Source organism: Neltuma alba, unplaced genomic scaffold (assembly GCF_004799145.2).
Source record: "Neltuma alba isolate B1F8T4 unplaced genomic scaffold, ASM479914v2 tig00005577_pilon, whole genome shotgun sequence".
Classification (NCBI taxonomy): Eukaryota; Viridiplantae; Streptophyta; class Magnoliopsida; order Fabales; family Fabaceae; genus Neltuma; species Neltuma alba.
In genome coordinates this window covers 106,629-130,777 of record NW_021634163.1, presented here as the reverse complement: position 1 = coordinate 130,777, position 24,149 = coordinate 106,629, and the positions used below count along the sequence as shown (strand labels likewise).

At 34.7% G+C, this 24,149-nt stretch overlaps 1 protein-coding gene and 1 pseudogene across 1 annotated transcript; one reads left to right on the top strand and one right to left on the bottom strand.

Annotated features, from left to right (window-relative positions):
* The first annotated feature begins 1,416 nt into the window (after nt 1–1,416).
* Nucleotides 1,417–9,499, top strand: LOC114748038 (auxin-induced protein PCNT115-like; annotated as a pseudogene).
* A 4,523-nt stretch (nt 9,500–14,022) lies between these two features.
* On the bottom strand, nt 14,023–19,568 carry LOC114748035 (kinesin light chain 1-like). Its single transcript, XM_028936392.1, has 9 exons — nt 19,236–19,568; nt 17,531–17,764; nt 17,209–17,440; nt 16,464–16,614; nt 16,059–16,281; nt 15,846–15,937; nt 15,309–15,444; nt 14,732–15,063; nt 14,023–14,350 (listed from the first exon to the last, which is right to left on the bottom strand). Exons 1-9 carry the CDS (start codon nt 19,280–19,282, stop codon nt 14,100–14,102), a joined length of 1,698 nt encoding a protein of 565 aa, XP_028792225.1. The 5' UTR covers nt 19,283–19,568; the 3' UTR covers nt 14,023–14,099.
* Nucleotides 19,569–24,149: the final 4,581 nt, after the last annotated feature.

Here is a 24,149-nt window from a genome sequence, read left to right as displayed (position 1 = left end):
TTACTATTGTTTTGTTTTGCATTGAGTTGCATATCCAATTTGAGTATTGTCCGAATTTACTGATAACATACTAGAAGGCGTTTAATATTGAGAGTATAAAACTTAAGAAGTAATCATCTAATTAGAGGCCCAACAACTCTTTCTAGATGATCAGAGAAATTAAAATAAAGATTGTAATGGCTCACAAGTGCCGCCCAGTCCAAGCCAGTAGAAAAATGAAGAAATGACAAGTGGTTTGTTGAAAACTAGACGTAAACTGAGATAAATAGAATTTAATTAAGATATATCGTAATTTTGCATTCTCACTGTCTTTTAATTCTTTGCAACATTTTTAGCATATCGATTTTATATTCTATTTTGTGTTAAAAGAGAGTATACTTTTAGAAATCCTAAAACTATAGTTTTATAGTCAAAACATCCTTTTAGAAATTGTTTTCCAGACGTTTTTACTTGTGAATTAATATTTTTATTTAAATATTACTTTTTTTTAGAGTTATATATAAAAATCTTTGTATTTTTAGTTGGATTCTATTATTCTAAATGATCGGTGTGACCTTGAATTATATACAATTTGAATCACTCATCCTTCAACCACTATCTCAATTAATTTATTAAACAATTCTATTTTCATACCTTGCTCCCCACGAAATATTGACTCAAGCAATCAACTTAGACTAAAGCAATTAAATAATTAATTATAATTCTCTCCCCACACAATCGACTCAGACTGAAACAATTTAAGCTATAATTCTCGAGGAGGGTTAGTGGATCATATTAGGATTAATTCATACTCCAGCTGGTCATAATTGAAATAATATATTTTTTAATATTTTTCATTATTTTAGATAATAATAATGAAAAAGCATAGAAATATAAATATAAAAAGTAGAATTTCAATGATATATAAAGAGTTTTTACGAAAATTTTCAGAAAAAGAATGGTTTAGAGTTCATCTAATACTTTGAAATATCTTTTAAAATGCATCTAATATCTTACAATATTTTACCATATAGTTTTATATTTAAAGTATTTTTTGGTGGCATCAGTTTTGCTTGATTAAGTGCATGGAAATAGAAGAAATAAATCTTTTTTAGTGTAAAAAAGTCTAGGTGAGTTGGTTTTAAGGGCTTACCAAGTCTAATACATGCCTCCAGATTCATAGATCACTTATAAATGTATGTATAGATTGCCCATCAATAAAATTTTTATGTCGGCAAAAGGATTCAAACTCATGACTTTGTAAGTCATGAGCTAACTTGGTGAGGAAGTACAATTTTATTAATAAAGTTTGTAGGACAAAAGAAAAAGACAGAAGACAAGGAAATTTTCTTTTTTGGGGGCCAAACAGAAGACAAGGAAATTGAAGACTATAAAAGAGTGAACCTATGGGGGCAACTGAATTCAAGGTAAACCAAATACACACTTGTTCTCTATCCCGCTTCCTCTCATCTCATCGTAATAGCCCTCATCTCAATTCTTACAAATGGTGAAAGTGGGTAGGATCAAGCTCGGGTCACAAGGCATGGAAGTTTCAACTCAGGGACTCGGGTGCATGGGCATGACCTTCGGTTACGGGCCTCCGAAACCCGAACCCGACATGGTCGCCCTCATCCACCATGCTGTCGAGAGCGGCGTCACATTTTTTGACACTTCTGACGTCTACGGGCCGCACGCCAATGAAATCCTTCTCGGGAAGGTACTGTTCATACGAACTCCTTTTCCTTTCGGTGATTCTTAAAGTTTCGGTTTTTTTTTTTTCGTGGTATAAAGACGATCAGGTTCTTTTTTTCTCTCTGTCCGAGTGAAAACTGAATGTGTCAACTTAACTTAAAAGGTATTTGAATAAAACCAAACTATAGTTTATAGAAAGGTTTCTAGGAGAAAAGTTATTTTTGAGAATAGATTTTATAAAAAAATAATTCTGATAAAATGAAAATAGTTGGATAGTTGTTATTAAAAACACTTTTTATTTGTACAAATTACTAAAAAGGACATAAGTTAATATGATAATAACATAGAAGATGGATTTTATAATATATTTTTATTTGAAGTAATAAATTTGTTAATAATATATTTTTGCCAACATAATAAATAATATATAAAAAATATAATTACTAAATAATTAATATGTGTATAAGTATTTATAAAATATAGGATTGAATATGTTTTTAGAAGAATGATTAATTTTTTTCCAACAAAAAAATATTATTTTGCCTTAAAGATTTTAAACAAAAAAATCCCATAACATTTTTTCACAACTATTTTTTTAGCAACATGCTACCTCCGATATTTAATATAAGAGCTATTTTGATATTCAATTTGGTTCTAAATATAAAATTTCAATCCATTTTATTTCTCATATTTATCTATTTTTTTCAAAGTAGTCTTTATAGTAGTTGTACATATTAAATATTTCATCAAATGGTACTTCTAGCTAATACACATAATTAGAAAGAGTATTTTAGGGAAGACAACATCTATTTATTACAAATAACTAATTTAACTAATTTTTTTAATCTACTTAAATTAGTTAACTAATCCTTATATTAAATATTATATATAGGATTACAATGTAAAAAAAAAAATGTCCACATTTTCAAAACAACTTTTTTTGGCTTTTCAGGGGTCATGATTTACATGGGTCAAACCATAATTTTGGAACCTAAATATGATTTCATAAAAATATGGGGTATTTAGTAACATTTTGGGCCAAACCATGGTTTGGGCTCCAAAAGTGATTTTAGCAAGTTAACCAAGTATCCCTAAGAAATGAACTAACGGTGACAACAAAAGACCCGCTTTCTTCCTCACCAACCATCTAAATTAAGGAAAGATAGGTACTTGCCCCTTTCTATCCATAAATTTTAAATTTAAGAAGATGTGTGATTCATTTTATAAGTTTTAATTTGAGTTTGTCTTTAACATATAGTATTTTTTTTCCCCTAATTTTGCTCTTAGTTATTTATTCTATCTTCTTTGTCATGCTCTCTTTTATCACATTTCTTCACCCCTTCTATTTCATCCTTTTTCTTATTTATTATAAGAACATAGTTAAAAATTTTGTATGTTTAATCTACTTATTGTTTTAATTAAATTTAACTAATTGTTTATCATTCATGAATTAATTATTTAAAATTTATGATAAAAACGAGAAGAAATAGTAACAGTAGTTAACATGTAATCTATAAGAGTGCTTGGCAAGTTGGTCAACTATTTTGTTATCATCTCATAGCTAAGAACAATCTGCCATGCTGCTAATCAGGGGTGGAAACAGGCAAGGCCATGCCAAGAGTCACCCTTAACAGGCTCAGCCTATGGTAAGGCCTGTTGGCTTGAGCCTGGCCTGCGGCCAGTGAAAAACCTTTTAATTGGCCTGAACCTGGCTTGTAATCAGACCTGGCCTGGCCTGTAACCTGTTAAGAAGTATGTTTTTTTTAACAAATTTCAAACACACATAAATCAATTTAAAATTACAATAATTCAATCCAATTTATCTAAAATACAAGCAGAAAATGTGAAATTATCAAATTAACACAATTTGTAAAACATGTTCCCTTAGGCCCAAAAAAAAATCAAATATAAAAAATTATTAGAAAACATAATTTCACCCTGGTATAAAAATATCACTTCATCCCATCTCTAGTATAAAAATTAGTTGATGATTAGATCTAGTTTAAAATATGAAACATCCTTAATCCCTTTTACATTTTAAATTTATCGTATGTTCAAACTAATTTACTAACAAAATGATATTTGATCCTGTCGTTACACATGGTTGTTTTAAAAAAAAAAAGTTACATTTATTATAATTTATTGATGTATTTAAATTAATTAAGCAACTATTATAATAAGAATTAGATTGAGCACACATATATACGGTTTAACACATAATAGGTCAATTATATATATATATATATATTCTATATAAGATTAATATAGAAAGCATGGATCAAATAAATGAATGATGCTTTTATTTTTTTTAATGCACTTATGTTTTCTTTTTCCGTTTAAATATGTGTTATTATACACGTATCAATTATTTTTATTATAGAGAATGGAAATGAAATGAAGCATGCAATAAGCTCTAGATAACACATTTATGTGGATGGAGTTTCCTCAATTAACCAATTAGAATAACAGATTCCCTCCTGTTCATTTACAATTTTAACCTAAAAAAAAAGATAATAGGACCAGGCTGCCTAATAGGCCTAACAGGTTTACTATCAGGCCTGAGCCTGACATGATAAAGTAAGCAGGCCTTTTTATAGGCCTAAACCTGTTCTAATATCTAAATAAACCAGACCAGGTCACAGGTCCCTAACAGGCCATTTGGCCTATTTCCACCCCTACTGCCAATCCTTTCAGAAAAGAGATATAATTTTCGATATAACACCCGTGTGTAGAGTCACAACCCCTATAGAGAAGATTAAAAGTATCAAGTTTTTACATTTTAATGAGTTAATGTAAATTTTGATCCTTTAAATTTATTCTTATTTTGATTTTGGTCCTTCAAGTTATAAATTATAGGTTTTGATTTTTCAAATTTTCTTTTATTTAAAATATTGGTCCTTATGATCCAATAAAAACTTAGGTCATTTTATCTCCTGAGAATCCAAATCCTATAATTCAAATTTAAGAAACTAAAACTAAAATGGGCGCAAACTTAAAAGACTAAAGATTATATTAATTTTTTTTTTTTGATATCCAAGAGACAAAACAAAACAAACTAAAAGGGGCAGCCTCGACGATGTAATCCTTCATTACTACCTCACGCAACTCCTCAGTCATGAATGAGAACAGATGCAAACCAGGGGCGGTCTTAAGCGCCTTCTTAGCTAGATGATCGGCTACATCGTTAGCTGATCTCGGAATGAGACCCAGATCCACCTCCCAAGAGCGATCAACCAGAGAGCGAGCTTCAGAAATCAACTGGAGAAGATCATATTAACCTTTTTAATATCTATGATAGGATTCGGGTAAAAATTCTTTAAAAGATCATAAAAAGTTGAAAATTGTTCTAGTTTCTAATAAGATATCAAAATGCCGTAGAATCTATGCCGAAATTCACTTAGGGGGTGTTTTCCCGCCGTGTCAAACACTGTTTTCTAAAAATATTTTTTTTATAAACGGAGATAAACTCCTGTATGTATATGTATTTATTTTGTATAGCGTAGAATTACTTATAAAATTAAAAATTATGGTTTGGTCACCTTTTAGAAGACGAAAACGCAAGATCATGTTTGTTCACTCTGATTTGTGTGACTAATTTTTGGTATGAATTCAATTTCTTGGCATAAGCATTGAAGGGAGGTACAAGAGAGAAGGTTGAATTGGCAACCAAATTCGGAATCAGTTATGTGGATGGGAAGGGAGAGATTCGAGGCGATCCTGCGTATGTGAGAGCGGCTTGTGAGGCGAGCTTGAAGAGACTGGACACCGATTGCATTGATCTCTACTACCAGCATCGTATTGATACTCGTGTGCCTATCGAAGTCACGGTTTGTTTGCCTTCTCTTCCTATCTATCATATTATGATTTAGTTCAATGAATGCTGTGAGAGGATTTTAATGGATGGGAGGGAGGGAAGGGAATTAACGGAGAGGTACCTTAATATTATTATTTCGTCGAGCCTGTTTCAATGTCGCCGGAGCTTTACGTCAAATCGTTGTGCCTATCGGTGTTCTGTGCGCTTTTTCTCTCTGGTTTTCTGATTCTGCCCATATTTGCGACTCTACTTTCCATTTTGATTTCGTCTCCAGATCTCGCCGTTTTGATTGGAAAAAGAACAAGAAAAAAAACCCACCATCACTGTCTTTGACCCGCCCCTAATTTTAAAAAGAAAAAAAAAAAACTATCACGGTTAGTGAGGGCAATCGCGAACCGGAGGTCGCCGTCGCCGTTGTGGAAGGGAGGAGGAGGTCGTCGTCCAAGGAGATCAATTTGGTCGACGCCGCTAAACTCACTCCGTCAGGTGTTTAGTGATTAGTAAGGGCAAAATAGAAATATTGAAAATATTTATGGGTAAAATTGTCAGGTACGAAAATATTACTCAGATGGTCTCCTTTCCTTCCCTTCCCACTTATTAAACAGACAAAATCATGATGTTCCATGCGGTTTAAGTACACTTTGAAAGCCATCTAGCCTGCTGGTCCAAAAAAAAAAAGAAAAAAGAAAGCCATCTAGTCTTACTAAACAGCATTGGAAGCCAAACCCTTTTTTATTTTTTGGTGAAGGGAATTCAAACCCTTTTAATATACACAAATATACTTTTAACGGTAAATTACTTCACTATTTTAATCTTCATATATTTATTTTGGTCACGTGGTGACTAAATATTGCCATATTGGAAGAGTATTGAATTAATATAACCTTGAAGAGTCAAAATGAAGAGGATGAGACCGGAAGGGCGAAACAAAAGTGATACAAAGTGTATTTTATTATAGGGAGAATGAAAAACAAAGGCAGTGGAAATTGCAAAATTCTAAATCAGAATTTGTTACGAAATTAATTTGCAAATAACAATACATTTTTATGAAAATACCTAATTTGAGATTTTGCAATTTTCACAGTCTTTTTTTGTCATTTTTCCTTTATTATATCAAATGTTATGCAATGTAATATAATTTAAATTTAATATTGACAAGTGGCTTCTCAACCATCCTTCTTGGTTCTGCTTTTTCAATAATTCATTATTAATGTTAATTAATAGCATATGACTCTGCCTTGTTGAATTGGAAAAGTATAGAGCATTATTTTAATCCAACAAGACAATTTTCCCAAAATAGGGGAAATTTTTCACTCACACATAGGTCCATAAACTAGGGAGTGAATAGTGGGTAATAGGATATGGGAAGGGAGTGATTAAACCCAATTGAAAAGGTTGGATTTAAAACAGATGCAACTCTGATACATGGAATAGACAAATTGGCGAGGCATTGACATGCATCCATCTCAACTTGTACATGATACTTCTTCTGGAGAAAGGAATTCATGTCCTTGAATTTTTGGATTTGTTGACTTGTTTGAACATTTGTTTATGACTGATAAATGCAAAATTATTCCCATATGATAAGGTTGGGGAACTTAAAAAACTTGTTGAGGAAGGAAAAATAAAATACATTGGATTGTCTGAGGCCTCAGCTTCAACAATTAGAAGAGCACATGCTGTTCATCCTATAACAGCTGTGCAATTGGAATGGTCCTTGTGGTCAAGAGATGTGGAGGAAGAAATTGTTCCAACCTGCAGGTGAGATTTAAGCTAAAGACAAATATTTATTCATAATATCTATTATTTCTTCATGTTGGAGCCCTTGAATAAACTGCAACAAGTGTTTATCCTTATGACTTCTGAATTGGTTTGCCACATTCTCAGGGAACTTGGCATTGGAATTGTTGCCTATAGTCCTCTTGGACGAGGATTCTTGTCATCGGGACCACAGTTACTTGAAAATCTGACACAGGATGACTTCCGGAAGGTTTGTGTTAATTCATGTTGTTCTCAATACAGATGATGAACTATAGTTGCTTCTGTCATGCTAGTGATAAATTATTTCAAGGCCTTAGAATATGATAGTAAACCATTGACTGCTGATTCTGACCTTACTCTGTCCTCTGATATTTTAGTTCTAGTTTTAAAAGAATGAACTGTTAGTTAAAGAAATAGTTTTTTATTTTTTAAACAGAGTGGAAATAGTTTTTTATTTTTTAAACAGAGTGAAAAGAAATTGTTGATTAATACTTTTTACAACTAATTTCTGAAGGCAAAATCGATAGAACCAGGGATTCAGTCTGGTAATGGCCTGTTCACTTCAGAGTATAGTTTAGCAAGTTGTTTGGTTTTAGTGCTTAACTACTGAAAATACTTACAAACAGAGATTCAGTCTGAAATTATTGAGAATTCTTTCCTCTTCTGATCTCTTATTTATCTGTTTCAAAATGTATCATGGATTAGGTACAGAAAGAATACATTATGTATCTCTCTGGCATCTGTTTGTTTGTAAACGAACATGCCCACTCAGGACACTTTGGTATTTCTGAAAATAGTAACGAATTATTTTTGGCAATAAAAGTACTTAATATATCTACAATAAGATACATGCACTATTATGATATGATAAGATTGAATATAAATATTATGATATTTAATACCACTTCTGATCCTTATTATAAGAGCTAGTTTGACATACAATTTGGTCTTAAATATAAGATCCTAATTCACTCTGTCTCTTATATTTATCTTTTTTTTTTTAAGTAGTTCTTATAGTAGTTGCATATGTTAAAAGTTCCATCAAATAGTACTCCTTCGGTCCTTAATATAGGACCCAATTCTTGAGTTGGTTTTGGTCCTAAATATAAGACCCATTTCTCATATTTATCAATTTTCTCTAAATTACCCTTATAGATACTCCCTCAACCATAATCAAGTAGAAGAGGGAAAGGGGGTATTAAAAAAATGATTATGGTGTTTTAGGAAAAACGTGTCACATTTCTTATAATTAATTAACTTACCTAACTTTCTTAACCTAATTAAATTAGTTAAATGGGTCTTATATTAAGGACCGGAGGAGTAGCTCAACTAATACACACAATTAGCAAGGTTATTCTAAGAAAGATAATACCTATTTATTACAAATAACTAATTTAACAAACATCCTTAATCTATTCAAATTACTCAACTACCTCTAGTTCTTAACCTGCTATGAGTCCATGAGTGTCTTAGCCTTGCTTGGTGATGTATCAAGATTTTATAATCCCTCCTACCTGACACTTTCTTTCGAATTAAACAAAGAGCAAAAATTATTCACAATTGTAATGTTCATTATTGATCGTTTGATATCTACATATAATCTCACTGGTATATGTCTTTTACCCAGTCGCAGTATCTGCCTAGATTCCAGCCTGAAAACCTGGAGCACAATAAAGCTATATTCGAGAAGGTTAATGAAATGGCTACAAAAAAGGGATGCACTCCATCCCAGCTAGCCTTGGCCTGGGTTCACCACAAGGGAAATGATGTGTGCCCCATACCCGGAACCACGAAAATCGAGAACTTCGATCAAAATATTGGGGCTTTGTTGGTTAAGCTAACACCGGAAGAAATGGCACAGCTGGAATGTTTTGCTGCTACTGATGCTGTCAAGGGTGATAGATATGGGTCCGGAATAGCTACATGGAAGGACTCTGACACTCCCCCCCGCTTTCTTCTTGGAAAGCTGCATAAATAAGTACTTACTCTGTACATCATCAATTACTTGATGCTGCAACCTTGTGCAAACTGTTCTTTATCTTGTTGTATCAATCCTTTTAAGTTGCATGGTTATGTGTGACTTTTAAAGTTGTTTGAATTTTATGGTCGGTTGTTGTTGTGTAGTTCTAAGTAAACGGAGACACCAGACATTACTTTGCCTTAGATCTGTTTCTTCTTCGATGTTTTTGTTTGTAACACCATGTGTATGCAGGTCTAAATAAGCCAAGCCGCCAGAGATTGCTTTGCCTTAAATCTGTTTCTTCTTCTATATTATCAAACTCTAGTTATTACTCCCTCCGTTCCTTATTATAAGAGACGAATAACCGAATTACGTTGATCAAAAAAACTGTTAAAATTAGTTAAGAATAATTAATGTGTTAAAAGTATAATTTTTTTTCAAAAATGCCCTCATTAATAAGGAGAGAGAACAATGGTGAATTATTAAAAGAAAGAGAAGTGGGAAGGAGAGAGAGTGTGAGTTAGAGACAATAAATATGGGTAAAATAGGAATCAACACAAAAAGTAGAGACAACTTTTAATGTCTCTTATATATAGGAACATGCCATAAGCATCAAATGTCTCTTATAATAAGAAACAGAGGGAGTATCATTTACGCATTTCAGTTATAGTTTCAAAAGAATCAACTATTATTAGATAAAAGAAATTGTTTTTTTAAACAGAGAGAAAAGAAATTGTTGGTTAATAGTTTTTACAATTAATTTCTAAAGGCAAAGTCAATAGAACGAGGGATTCAGTCTGCTAATGGCCTGTTCACTTCAGAGTATAGTTTAGCAAGTTGTTAGGCTTTTGTGCTTGACTACTGAAAATACGTACGGAGATTCAGTCTGGAATTATTGAGAATTCTTTCCTCTTCTGATCTCTTAGCTATCTGTCTCAATATGTAGCATGAATTGGGTACAGAGAGAATATATTATATATCTCTGGCATCTGTCGGTTTGTAAACTAACATACGCACTCAGGGCACTTGATATTTTTGAGAAGGTAACGAACTGTTTGAGGGCATGGCTCTCTTAACCATTATTAAGTATTGTCATAGTATAAACGTGTGTGTGTGTGTGTTTAGAGAGAGAGAGAGAGTAGCAAGTCACAGTTAAATAGCTGCCAGTTATCTGTTGCAGTAATGCAAAACAAATGGTCGTTAACATCTGTCTTTTCGTAGATGTCTTTTCCTCGTGGGGAAATGGGTTTTCGCTTGACTGCAATCTTATGTGAGAAAAAGATATAGCTACAGGCCCAGAGGCAATGCTCTGTACCATAAAATGTGATTCTTGATATACCTATTACCAACTTCATGCTTTAGAGCAGAACTCCTGTCTATGAATAAAGATACTCTGATGTTTAATTGATAACTGGTGACAAATTCTCGTATTCATTCTCTTAATTCATGCTATTATAGTGGGCTAGATTATTTGAAGGGGGTTGGGGTTATGGGTTTGAAAAACAAAAATACATACATCCATATATAGATATATATATATCTATCTATCTATCTAGAATAAGATACATTGCAAGTTTGTTTGATTGAGCGATTGAAGAAGTTAGAAGTAGCTTTTAGGTAGCAAAAGCCAGATTGGGTTATTTTATTATGTTTGGTATCACATTTGGATACAAGTCATTGAAAAAAATGACCCAAAAAAAAAAAAGAAACATGAAATTGTCAAATCCCAATTTAGGAACCTGAGTTGAAAATAACAGGGAAAGAAATAAATCCAAATTAGAATTTTAAAATTCAAGTGAAATGACAAAAATATCCATTTGTTGTTTTTATATTTTAAAGACTTTAACCCCTCACTAGAAGCCACCAGTAACGACCCTCACTGGTAGCTAGCTATCGACGTCACGCCGGCTACCAATAGGTTTTTTTTTTTCTAGCAGCAATTTTTTTTTGGGCCATGGGAAATTATTTGAGGAAAGTGGTGAGGGTGGGATTTGATCCCACCACCTCATGGTCATGTGGGCCAACCCCAAAAAAAGTTGTTGCCAAAAAAGAAAACCTTGCCGGTAGCCACCATGCTAGTGGGCTGCCACGATGAGGGCTGGTGGTGGTGGCTTCCTACGAGAGGTTGAAGTTTTTAAAATAAAATAAAAATAAAGAGGCATTTTTGTCATTTTAATTGAATTTCAAAATTTTAATTTGGGTTTACTTTCCTCTTTGTTATTTTGAACCCTTAACTTTCTGAATTGGAATTTGACAATTTCAGGCTTCTTTTTTTTTTTTTTTGGTATTTTGCCTAAAAAAATCACTTTAAGTTAGAAGCTAATTTTTATGGCTTATACTTTATCTTGCTTATGCAAAAGCTACTTTTCAAAATCAAAAGACATTTTTATCCCTAGGTTTTTGTTCTCCTTATACTTCTTTCTACATATTCAATGTGCTTTCCAACCAATTTTTAATTATTTATTTTTAATGCTCTTTTAAATAAAAATAATTTTTAACAAAACTTTTATAATATTTTTAATATTATTTTTCATTTTGTATTTACATAAATTGTGTAGTCCAATTAATTATGTAATATTATTTGGTTAAAAAATTTTCACATTACTATAATTTCTAATTTAAATATATTTTATTCATTAAATATAACTCCTTCCTATTAAAATAATTTAAAATTATTATATTTTGTAAAGTAATTTTTTAATCATTTTTCATTATTTAATAAAAGTCATACCCATTTTAATCATTCTGCAAACTAAATTTACTTATCCAATTATAATCCAAGCAACTTTTCTACCTTACAAACTAACTGTTATAAAAACCAATCTAAATATTAATTATATTACTTAATCTAACTTTTCTAAAAATCAAATTGAAAATAAATTACTTTTTTTTACTACCAATCCAAACAGACCATGTACCAATGTGCAACCATTATATGTATTATGATATGATATGGAGTTGTGGGTGCAAAAGATAAAAGTGGAAAATAAGAATGAATATAAAATGTAATGATATTTAATATTTGTAATCTCATAACCTGTTATGAGTCCATGAGTGTCTTGGCCTTGCTTGGTGATGCATCACGTCCTAGCACTTTGTTTCAATTTAAACGAGAGGAAAAATTATTCACACTTGTAATGTTCATTATTGGCCGTTTGACATCTATATATAATCTCACTGGCACATGTGTTCTACTTAGTTGCACTATCTGCCCAGATTCGAGCCTGAAAACCTGTAGCACAACAAAACTATATTTGAGAGGATTAATGAAGTGGCTACAAAAAAGGGATGCACTCCATCCCAGCTAGCTTTGGCATGGCTCCACCACTAGGGAAAGATGTCTGCATCATGCCTGGAACCACGAAAATCAACAACTTCAATAAAATATCAGGGCCTCGTCAGTTAAGCGAACGCCGGACGAAATGGCACAGCTGGAGTCTCTTGCTGCTGCTGATGCTTTCAAGGCCGATAGAGATGGTAGTGGAATGGCTCCATGGAAGGACTCCCCTACTTTCTTCTTGGAAAGCTGCATAATTAAGTTCTTTCTATGTAAATCATCAATACTTGATGGTGCCACCTTGTGCAGACTATTCTGGATGTTGTATCAATCCTTTAATTTTTTTTTTTTGGTGAGAAAAAGGGGAAATTTTAGGAAGGGAGTCGGGCTCACCCACGATCTAAGAATAAGGAAACTAACCCTTAACTCCAGTCCTACCCAGCACTGTAACTTATAGTGGGACAGGTGCTCCACATCTTACAGGCTGAGACCTTGGCTTCTAATATGCCTCCCCAACACCTCGACCAGCTCAGGGATCGAACCCACTCCAATTGTGAGAGTGTCCGACCCCCTTGCGTACTAAACCCAAGGACGAGGGTTTGTATTAATCCTTTTAGGTTGTATGGTTATGTTTGTTTTGAAAGCTGTCTCAGTTTTATGGCCGGTTGCTGTGTAGTTCTATGCAAGCTGAGCCACCAGACATTAATTTGCCTTTAAATGTTTCTTCTTTGATGTTTTTGTAACACCATATGTGTTGCTTTGCCTTAAATCTATTTTTTCTTCCATATCATCAAATTCTAGTTATTACCATTTACACATTTCACAGCTCATCATATATCATTCATTTTTCTTACAAGCCTTCTTTGGAGTGCTTTTAGAAGGCTAATGCCTCATCCTGAGTTTCTCAACTTGTTCCTGAGAAATAAACTCAACCAGAACTTATGTCATCATTTGAAACCGAATTTGAATCCTACAGTGAAGGAATGGTGCGGATGGCAAATATATAACTGATAGACCTCAATTCATAGTGCAACACAAATATGCTGTTGGCTTGAGAATGGGTGTATCAGAAAATTCGTCATGGAGGCTTCAATCAACATACCTAGTGAGAGTATCAGAAACTTAAAGGAGGGAGAGAGGGAAAAAAGGGTGTAATGAAGTTAATGACTAATAGGGAGTGACTTTAGAAGAAATTGGTTATGACATTAAGCTCTCCTGAGTGAGAGATGGCATGTTTAATGACAAGGAGACGAAATGGAAGTCGTACGGATGTCATTCTCTTGGGGATCAGTTTGGATGCTCAATGCTCATTCCATTTGGATCGTCTAGATTTGATCTGGTCAATCTAAATTTAATTTCATTTTTATGATGACACGGCATTGAAACACAAGTTTATCCTTAAGATTAATTCTAAGTAACATAAAAACAAACAATTAGCTAGAAAATAGATGCGATTTCCCCTGAATTATCTTGGAGTGAAGCATGATAATATATAACAACCTTGGATGAAAGAGAAATATGCTTCACCTATATTAAAAGAAAAAGAAGAAGAAGAGAAATATGCTTCAAGCAAAAAGGGTAAAAAAGATTGCAAATGAAATGACGTACATAAAATTTCAATGACGACCCATTTGCTTATACTTCCTTCGGAGCACAGACAGCCTTCTCTGAATGGGAAACTTCTCATGTCTTCTCCCTAGTCTATCCAAGTAGTAAACAATTTTTTTCAGGGTAACCATAACCCCCTCGCTGTCATGCCCAAATTCTTTCTCTTGGATCTTCAGGATCCTTTTAAGCAGCTTGAGCAATTCACTATCATCCTTACCTAGCCTCGTTTGAATGGACACCAAACAATCCAAGGCCTCCCCTGCCATGGATCAAGCAGAGTAGAGTTAGCTTGTCACAATGTTCAGTATTCCCTCAAGTTCCTATTATATGGCACTTCTAACCACCTCACTAGAAATAAGAAGAGATGGTCAAGTCATTAACTTTGTCTTAAAATGAAATAACTTTTTTACTTCACCCATATTCAAATGAAAATTTTCATATTTGTCTTACATTTTATCTCATAATTAATGACTTTAAAGAAGGATGGTACTAAAATAACGTAATTAATACCCAATCAAATGACTTATAATAAGAACCATCCACCAGAAATAGTACACTGAAACTAGTGAAACTCAGCGAAGTTATATGGCGAATGAATATGTTCGTCATATGAAATAAAAGTCGATGGAACGTATCTTACCAACAGGAAGAGAATCTTCTCCAAATGCTTTCTCACGTATGCGCAAAACCTCAAGGGCAAATTGCTCTGCCTCTTCATCTTGTTTGAGATGGTAGAGGGTAACTGCAAGGTGCATCATTGGGAAAGTGATGGACTGGTCATCAGTCCCCATCTGCTTTGTCATGATTTTCAAACTTCTTCGGAGCAAGCGCTCAGCCTCTACATAATTTTTTGACTGTGAATATGAACTTGCAAGGTTCATCATGTGTGTCACCAAGTCGGGATGCTCATTTCCCTTATTCCTTTCTGTGATTAATAAACATTCCTCTAATAATGCTCTTCCTTCTCGTCCTCTATAAGAATTACATTAGAAATCAGCATATGCCAATAAGGGCGTCACAAGTATAGAGCTTCAACACAGTAACCAGCTAACATGAGGTAACCAAGAAAAGGTAGATCCGATCTTGCCTAAAGATACTTGTTAACCGAGAAAGAAAAATAATCATCGACAAATGTTCGTAAAAATCAAAATTTATGTCCAAAAGCATAATAAAACACTTCATTCCCAACATCAACGTTATGTAGAAGACAGGTATACCTGCCAACGGCATGCAGTAATTCAGCCAGATCTACCCTCATCTTCTCCATAATGTTGTCATCCACTGACATGTAATTTGATTCCTTTAAGATTTGAAGAGCGCTCTTATACAAATGGATTGCTTCATCCATCTCCCCTGCATAAAATTTTCCACATGAATCAATGCCCCTTTTTTTGGGTCAAGAATAATTAGTGTAGAGAAGAGACAAGAAGAAACGGTTCCCAAAGTTGGATGCCATTTTGCATATTGATGATCAAGGAACTGCAAAAAGCATTGAATTTCTATCCATTACCTAAAGCCAATTAAACTGTTTATGCAGACGTAGCGTCTTTTTCACCACCCTTATGCATGTTAGGTTGCAAGATCCATTATGCAACCAAGAACCTCTAAACCATGTTCATCCTTAAAATATCTATTTAGAAGTTAAAGTCCCTTTATTAAGCGCGCAGCCATCAAATAAACATGAGAAATAACAGAAAGAGGGATTAAATAAAAGGAAAAGGGGGGAAATGTCATAAGCAAGATCATAAGGTTACCTTGAGCCCATTTCACCTGGGCCAGGGAACTCATAGCCATTCCACTTCTACCATCATTTTGTCCATATAATGATGTATATATGTTCAGAACTCTTCAAAAACAAAAAAAAAAACAAAAACAAAAACAAAGTTAAAAAAAGTGAATATGCAAGAAGGCAAAGCCACCGGCGCAAAGACAAAAGGGATGGGGAAATCAATAATAGGAAGTTTAACCTTACAAAATGAGCTTCTGCATCTTTTGCTCTTCCTTCTTTAAGTAAAAGGTTACCGAGACCAAGTAAAGGGACAACCAAATCCTTGCTTTCAGCGCCTCTACTCGATTCCAGGAGAGTAATAGCATGCTGGTACATTTCCACTGCCTTTGCTGCTTTTCCATCAGAACCATAAACTTTGGCCACGCCCAAATAGTGGGTGACAAGAAAAGTACTATCCTTACCTATAAGAAAATGGCCCTTTAAACCCATATCAGCACAAGAGAATTTGATCATATACTACTAATGTCAACATTCAAAATCTGATAATAAAACCAGCTAATCAAATTAACTGACTGTGACTTTAATTGGTGACATAACGGCAGCATTTTACTCTCCAATAACTTTGCAAGAAAAATATACTCACCATAGGTCCTTTCCATGATGTAAATAGCCCTTTGATATGCGTCGAGTGATCTTTCAAAGTTCCCCAAAGTTGAATACATACTTCCCATATGCATGAGAATTGAATCTAGACGTGGGGCATCATCCTTCAAAGTGTCAACAACTTCCTTCATCTGACCATACATGAACAAGTTAGGTGAAATGGAGGCAGAATGGTAATTAAGATTATAGGGGAGAACCAACAAAAGCAGAGGAAAATGTTTGCAGAAGATATTTGATGTAGAAAGAAATACAAAATGCATAATCTCCTTTCATTATCTGACAGGTACACACAAATTAAAATAATCGTTCAAAGAAATTAAAAATTAATGCAAGGGAATCAAAAATGTCATACTAAAAAAGAACACGCAAGACACCAGTTTTCATGTGCCAGAAATCACATTCACCAGAATCATGCAGATGGCTTGTACATGTTTGTGCATAACTTATTCAAGTCTCACAAGTCTCATCAAAGTAGATAAAGGTAAACCCATAACACAAAACAGAAGAAAACCAAGGGACTTCTCGCAGTATTCTGATTACTGTACAAATTGGTGCGACCTTCTAAATCTCCTATGTATTAAACATGATATGGACTCTAATTAATAATAATACCCTGAAAAATTATTGCTGTAACAAATATTATGTTATTCAGAATTTTGAACCCAAGGAATCTCGAACATAAGATGCCAAAATGACGGTATAATGCATAAGTGTAAAAGACATACCTCATTCAGTAGAGAACCAACAAAATTGAAGTCACCAACAGCCATGAAACCTAGGGCTATGATGTCCAGAACAGCAGCTTCTTCTACGCCTTTAGTGCCTCCGCTTAGCCTCTCATTCACCATTTCATAATTTGCCTTAAGCAAATCTGTAGCGTCATTTTTGTTTCCCATCCTAATCATTTGTTTAATATCATCAAATAATTCTTGTAACTGTCTCTCAAAATCATTCATGCTGCAGAAGGGATCAATCTGCAGAATAAGCAATGGGGCAGGCATTGGCAGTACAAAAGAAAGAAGTTACAATAACCTTACTAATTATCACCTCTGATAGTTATCTGGATACGAAGAAGTGGCACCAACACCATTTTGAGGGCCTTTTTCACCAGGTCTCAATGACCCAACTGAAGATCTTGCAACAAAACACTGAGCAGCAATCTTAATGGGCATAATGTAAAGCTGCTTCAGATTGAATTTCTGATTTTGCTTACAAACTGGGAAACATGTCATGAATTTCTGATCACAGACTGGAAGCGTATGCAGAGCCACTTTGTTTGTCCTTCATGATAACGGGAGATAGCCCAAATCATTACAAATTATTGTAATAAGTAACGCACAGTCCGTTGGAAAAAAATAATAATAAGTAACGTACAGTCTGATCAAGCTTTGACATTTAAAATGCTTTTTTTTTTTTTTGGGGGGGGGGGTTGATTGCTTTTAATTTGTATAAAGCTCTAAGAAAAAATTGCATTCAGATTACTCAAAGACCTTCAAAACTTTTGACCTTTGGAAATATACTCGATGGATCAATCCATGAACAAGAGACAAATAACGTTTCACATTTGCCTAAACATCATATAACCAACGTAAATCCAAATCATTAGAGTTTAGAACATAATTCAGCCAGAAACAGTCTCCCCTTTAACCTTGATTAACTATATACTGGAGCCAGGCATAATATACTACGCCACCTAATCTCACAGAAATGACAACTAACCTTCTCATCATCAAAGGGTCGTGTTGAAAAACTTAATACATGAAATAGTGAGACGAAATGAAGATAAATAAATGCCAACAACATTTTTGGGAATCGTGTAAATTTCATCCACAATTTTACTATGGTTTTCAATGCACTCCTTTTGAAATGTCTACAACTTTAAGCCAAACCTCAAAATATCTAAAAGTTGGAACAAAAATATTGAAAAAGGATTATAAGCATTTAATATTCTTTATTATCATATTTTTCATAAGATTTTCTTATAAACTTATTTTTTAATAATTTGTTATTTAAAATCATTATCTAATTTTTTTTTATATAAATATGTAGTCTTTAGGGCTTTTTATTAAATGATTTGACATGTTTAAAAAATTTTATGCACACTATAATTTACAAAAATATGTAACAGCCAATAGATAAGATGTTATATTTACGTCAAATCATTCATATAATATTAAACTGTATACAACTATACATTCAATATTTATTTATAAAAATTATATAATTATTTTTAAATTTCATATTATAAAAAAGTAATTATAAAAATCTGATAATAAAAAATACATATAATATTTTTTTCCAACTTTTTTGGGCCAATTGTTTTGCAACTAATATTTTATAAGGATCATCGTGGAGCCAACTGAAAATATGGGCCTAAAAGTCCAACTAGAGCGGCATTGCCCCATTGTAAGTCCCGACAATGGCCAATTCTCAACCCGCCCACAAAATTTTGTTTGAGTGTTTCTACTGCGAGCTTTCTCTACAAATGGGAGCTTCCTTTCCTCTTCCCCTCTTCTTCGTTTGTCGGAAGAGTTTCTCTCTTTCTCTCTCTTTGCTTTCTGTGATTCCAATGCTTCTAATTGCTGAAGGAAATTTAGTCTACTATTCATTGTTGAAGTTCAATCTTCTATTCCGTAAGATATAACATATCGATTTCGCAATTACCGGATTTTCTTGTAACACTCCCATCCAACACACACAGCGAGAAAGCAGAAGAAGAAATGGATCAAACGAAGAAACAAACAGAACATACCTGAGCACAGCAAGCTCAAAATGCCGCAAATAGCGTAGCTCAGCCATCAAACGCTCATCAAGAAATCACGCCCTTAAGAATCGATAATCGTTCAACACCACGTGAGAATTCGAAAGCCTCCTTTGCCGGAGGAACAGTTCAGTAATTGGATGAACCTCCTTTATGCAATTGCCAACCTCAATCACAAACCTAACCAAGTTGCAAGTGAAAGGAGCTCAATCACGGATTAGGTGTATTACACAACGCCGTCGGAAGGAAAACGAAAAAGGCCTGGAAAAGGATAAGAACCTCTGCAACCAAGAAGAAATCGGACTGGGGAAGCGGAAATTTCAGAAGACTTTGGACGAGTCCAGGGCTGAGGGCTGCCAAACCGGAGGTCCGACTTTCTGGACATGGAGAACTGATTTGGGCTTCAATTGGGACGGCCCAAAAAGATCACGCGATTTATTAAATGAATCACAGGCCCAATAGCGGAAAGACTGACGCATGGGAGAATGTACAAAGTTATCATGGTGTTTGGATAACCCAAAAGTACTTTTTAAAATCACTTTTTACAAATTGAAACAAATTCCTTTACATATTTATTTTGTATACTGTAAAAACACTTTTAAAACTATAATTTTATTTCTACCCAAACACTACCAATAGGGTTGCCAAAAAGGTTGAGTATAATAGTATAGCTAGCCTTCCATAATGTGATGAATCAATATTTAAATTTTTGCTAAAAGACCTGCCCATATTTGGTGCGTAATAATATCTCGAATAGAATTTCCTCCAATAGAAAAATACCTGTGCCTACAAAAAAAAAATTAACAGAGGTTGAGTTTAATAGAAAGGACTAATGTCTCACAATATGGTAAACAAAAGTTGGAATATCTATTGCAAGAAGTACTTATATGTAGTCCTTGATAATGTCTTGAACAAGGTTTTGTTTTTTGGTAAGAAACAATATTGCTTTAAATGAGACAATGCATGCCCTTAGGTTGAAAAAGTGAAACATAAGGAAATTGGGTTCCAAAAGCCCATTCAACCACAATAACAAGGAGAATAGGCATCATGTTGGCCGTTAAATACAATAATCATTATGAGCTTGTTTGGAATGACTAATAAGTGACTTTTTAAACGTAATTTATAAAATACGAGGTAAATATGTGAAATAAATTTTGTCTCGACTTACGTAAAAGTACTTATAAGTACTTTTACATTGTTGATCCAAACAAGCCCTATATCATTAATAAACCATTATCATTATATCTTTAAAAACAGTTCCCCCGAGCTCGTTCATAAAACCACTCAAAATTTTGTATCTGTCAATGGTCTTGTTACATAATGAGATGAAAAATCTAATAAGAAAGTTACAAGTTTGACCTCGTTTATAACTTCATATTGTTAGTGCAGATTCCTCTAAATTGGAGGGGGAAAAAACAAGAAGGAGTAGGAGGAGGAAACATTGCCTCTGGGTCATCCTACTCGTGGCTTTGAGCCTTGTGGTGGTAAGCATCCAATAAGTGGAATCAAAAATTGCTTATTTTCCTTTCTCCCAAGTCTTTCGAATTTAAAAATAGGGTTGGTTTGGAAGGCTTTCATAATTAAAACCATACAACAACAACAACAACAACAAGCCTTATCCCACTAGGTGGGGTCGGCTACATGAATCACACAACGCCATCGTGCTCTGTCAACAACCCAATCCTTAGATATGTTGCTGACTAGGAGGTCTCGTTCAATGACCTCATTCAACGTTCTTCTCGGTCTTCCCCTGCCTCTTTTTATGGGACTCCATCTTGTTTGATCCACCCTCCTCACCGGGGCCTCCAAAGGCCTTCTCTGCACATGTCCAAACCATCTTAAGCGATTTTCAACCATTTTCTCTTGGATAGGTGCCACACCAACTCTTGTCCTGATCTTTTCATTTCGAATCCTATCTTTTCTTGTATGACCACACATCCATCTCAACATCCTCATTTCTGCTACTCGACTTTGTGCTCTTGTTTTCCCTTTATTGCCCAACATTCACTACCATACATCATAGCTGGTCTTATAGCAGTCCGATAAAATTTTCCTTTAAGTTTCTCAGGTACCTTCTTATCGCAAATAACTCCGGTAGCTTTCCTCCACTTTAACCAGCCAGCTTGTATTCTATGAGAAATGTCTCCATCAATTTCCCCATCCTCCTATAATGGATCCTAGGTATTTAAACTTTGATACTTGAGGAATAATTTGCTCTCCCATCCTCACCTCCAAATCCCATTACCTTGCCTCCCTCCAAAATCACAATGCATATATTCTGTTTTGTTCCTGCTCAAACGGAAACCTTTCGACTCCAAAGTCCTTCTCCATAACTCCAAACTAGTGTTAATCTCTTCTTTTGATTCCGCCATAAGAACTATATCATCCGCGAAGAGCATGGACTTAGGGATTCTTTCTTGAATAGGTTCAGTTAGAACATCCAGAACAATGTTGAACAAGTACGGACTCAGAGAGGATCCCTGATGTAGGCCAATCTTAATAGGGAAGTCCTTTGTCTCCCCCCCAGGCGTCCTTACACTGGTAGTTACCTCTTCATACATATCTTGTATGGCTTTGATATAAGCAACCCGTACACCTTTCTTTTCCAAAGCCTTCCACAATACTTCTCTTGGCACACGATCATAAGCCTTTTCCAGGTCAATAAAAACCATATGTAAATCTCTTCTTTTACTTCTATATCTCTCCATTAACCCCTTAGTAAATAGATTGCTTCCGATGTGGATCTCCCTGGCATAAATCCAAATTGGTTTTCCGAAATAGAAGTCTCCAACCTCAACCTATATTCCATCACTTTTTCCCACAACTTTATTGTATGACTCATAAGTTTTATCCCTCTGTAGCTTGCACAGTTTTGAATGTCTCCTTTATTCTTGTAAATAGGAACTAAAATGCTTCTCCTCCAATCATCCGGCATATTTTTAGAGCGTAGAATTTCATTAAAAAGCTTGGTTAGCCACACCCCCCCTCATCGCCCAAACATTTCCAAACTTCAATAGGGATACCATCAGGCCCAACGGCTTTTCCATTGTCCATTTTCTTGAGAGCCGCCTTAACCTCTCCGATACGTATCCTGCGGTAGAAAGCCAAATTTCGATCATCTTCGTTAATTAACAAGTCCTGCAAGTCCTGAGTCGCATAATTGCTTCCTTCATTAAACAACTTGTAAAAGTAAGCCTCCATCTGTCCTTAATATCACCATCAGTAACCAACACTTTACCATCTTCATCCTTTATACACTTTACTTGGTCCAGATCTCTCTTTTTCCTCTCTTTTTGCTTCGCGATCTTGTAAATATTTCTTTCTCCCGTCTTTGTTCCCAACTCCTGATAAAACCCTTCATAAGCTTTAGTACGTGCTTCGCTCACTGCTCTCTTTGTCTCTTTTTTAGCCAACTGATACTTTTCCCGGTTCTCTACACTATTGCACAAGTGTATGGCCTTAAAACAATCTCTTTTCTGTTTGACTTTCTCCTGCACACTCTTATTCCACCACCAAGTCTCCTTATCTCTTTGACCAGGACCTTTGGATTCTCCCAAAATTGCTTTAGCTACCAAACGAACCCTTGTAGCTATCTCTTCCCACATCATGTTTGCGTTTCCCTGCAACTCCCAAATCCTTTCCTTCAAAAGAGTCCTTTTGAATAACTCCCGCTTTTCCCCTTTTAACTACCATCACTTAATCCTGGGTTTTGCCACTTGATGGTACTTTTCCCTGGTACTCTTAAAACGCACATCAAGGATAAGTACTCTATGTTGGGCAGTCACCCCGTCTCCTGGAATCACTTTGCAATTAGTACACAATCTTCTGTCCGGATTCTTAACTAAAAAGAAATCAATCTGTGATTTCGAGACACCACTTTTGTACGTGATTAAATGCTCCTCTCGCTTCTTAAAACAAGTGTTGACAATCCTTAAGATCGTATGCAAGAGAAAAATCGAGAATAGATTGTCCTCCACTATTAAGCTCCCCAAAACCAAAACCACCATGGGCCCCGCTGAATTGTCTTGCTTCCTTACCAACATGTCCATTAAGGTCCCCACAGATAAAATTTTTTTCTTCAAGTGGTATGCTTTGAACCAAACTCTCCATATCTTCCCAAAACTTATCTTTAAGATGTGTCTCTACCCCAACCTGAGGTGCATAGGCACTAATGATATTAATAGTATCCTTCCCAACAATTACTCTTAACGAAATTATTCTGTCCTCAAACCTTTTAACCTCTACCACATCCTTTTTCCATGTCCCATCTATGATGATACCAACCCCGTTCCTTGCACTCACCTTTCCTGTGTATCAAAGTTTATACTCTCCAAGTTCCTTGGCAGCTTCTCCAGTCCATTTGGTTTCTTGGAGGCATAAGATATTAATCCTTCTGTCCCTCATAACTCCTGCTACTTCCATAGATTTCTCGTTCAACGTCCCAATATTCCAAGTGCCAAATCTAATCTCAGTCTCATGAACTAACTTCTTTAACCGCCTCTGTCCAAGAGAGTGCGGTAGCCCTTGCTCATTTAACACTACATCCGGGCGACGATGCAGCGGCTCTAGCTCATTTCTCACTGTACTCGAGCCATACAGCGCGTCACTTCCGGGCAACGACCTAGCATTAGCATAATTATTTCGTTGATCCATGTTCATGAGATTCGACGGGTTTTTACGTTGGCTGTCGAGGGCCTAACACAACCCTCCTCCTTTATCCGGGCTTGGGACCGGCTATACAATATAGGCGGAGTTTCATAATTAAAACCATGTTTCAAAAAAAAAAAATCCAAACACCTCTATACATATCAAAATTAATTATGAACCCAAAACCAAACACTTCTATGCATGCTAAAATAAATTATGAACCCAAAACTATGGTTATCTATTAACTCGTTAAACACT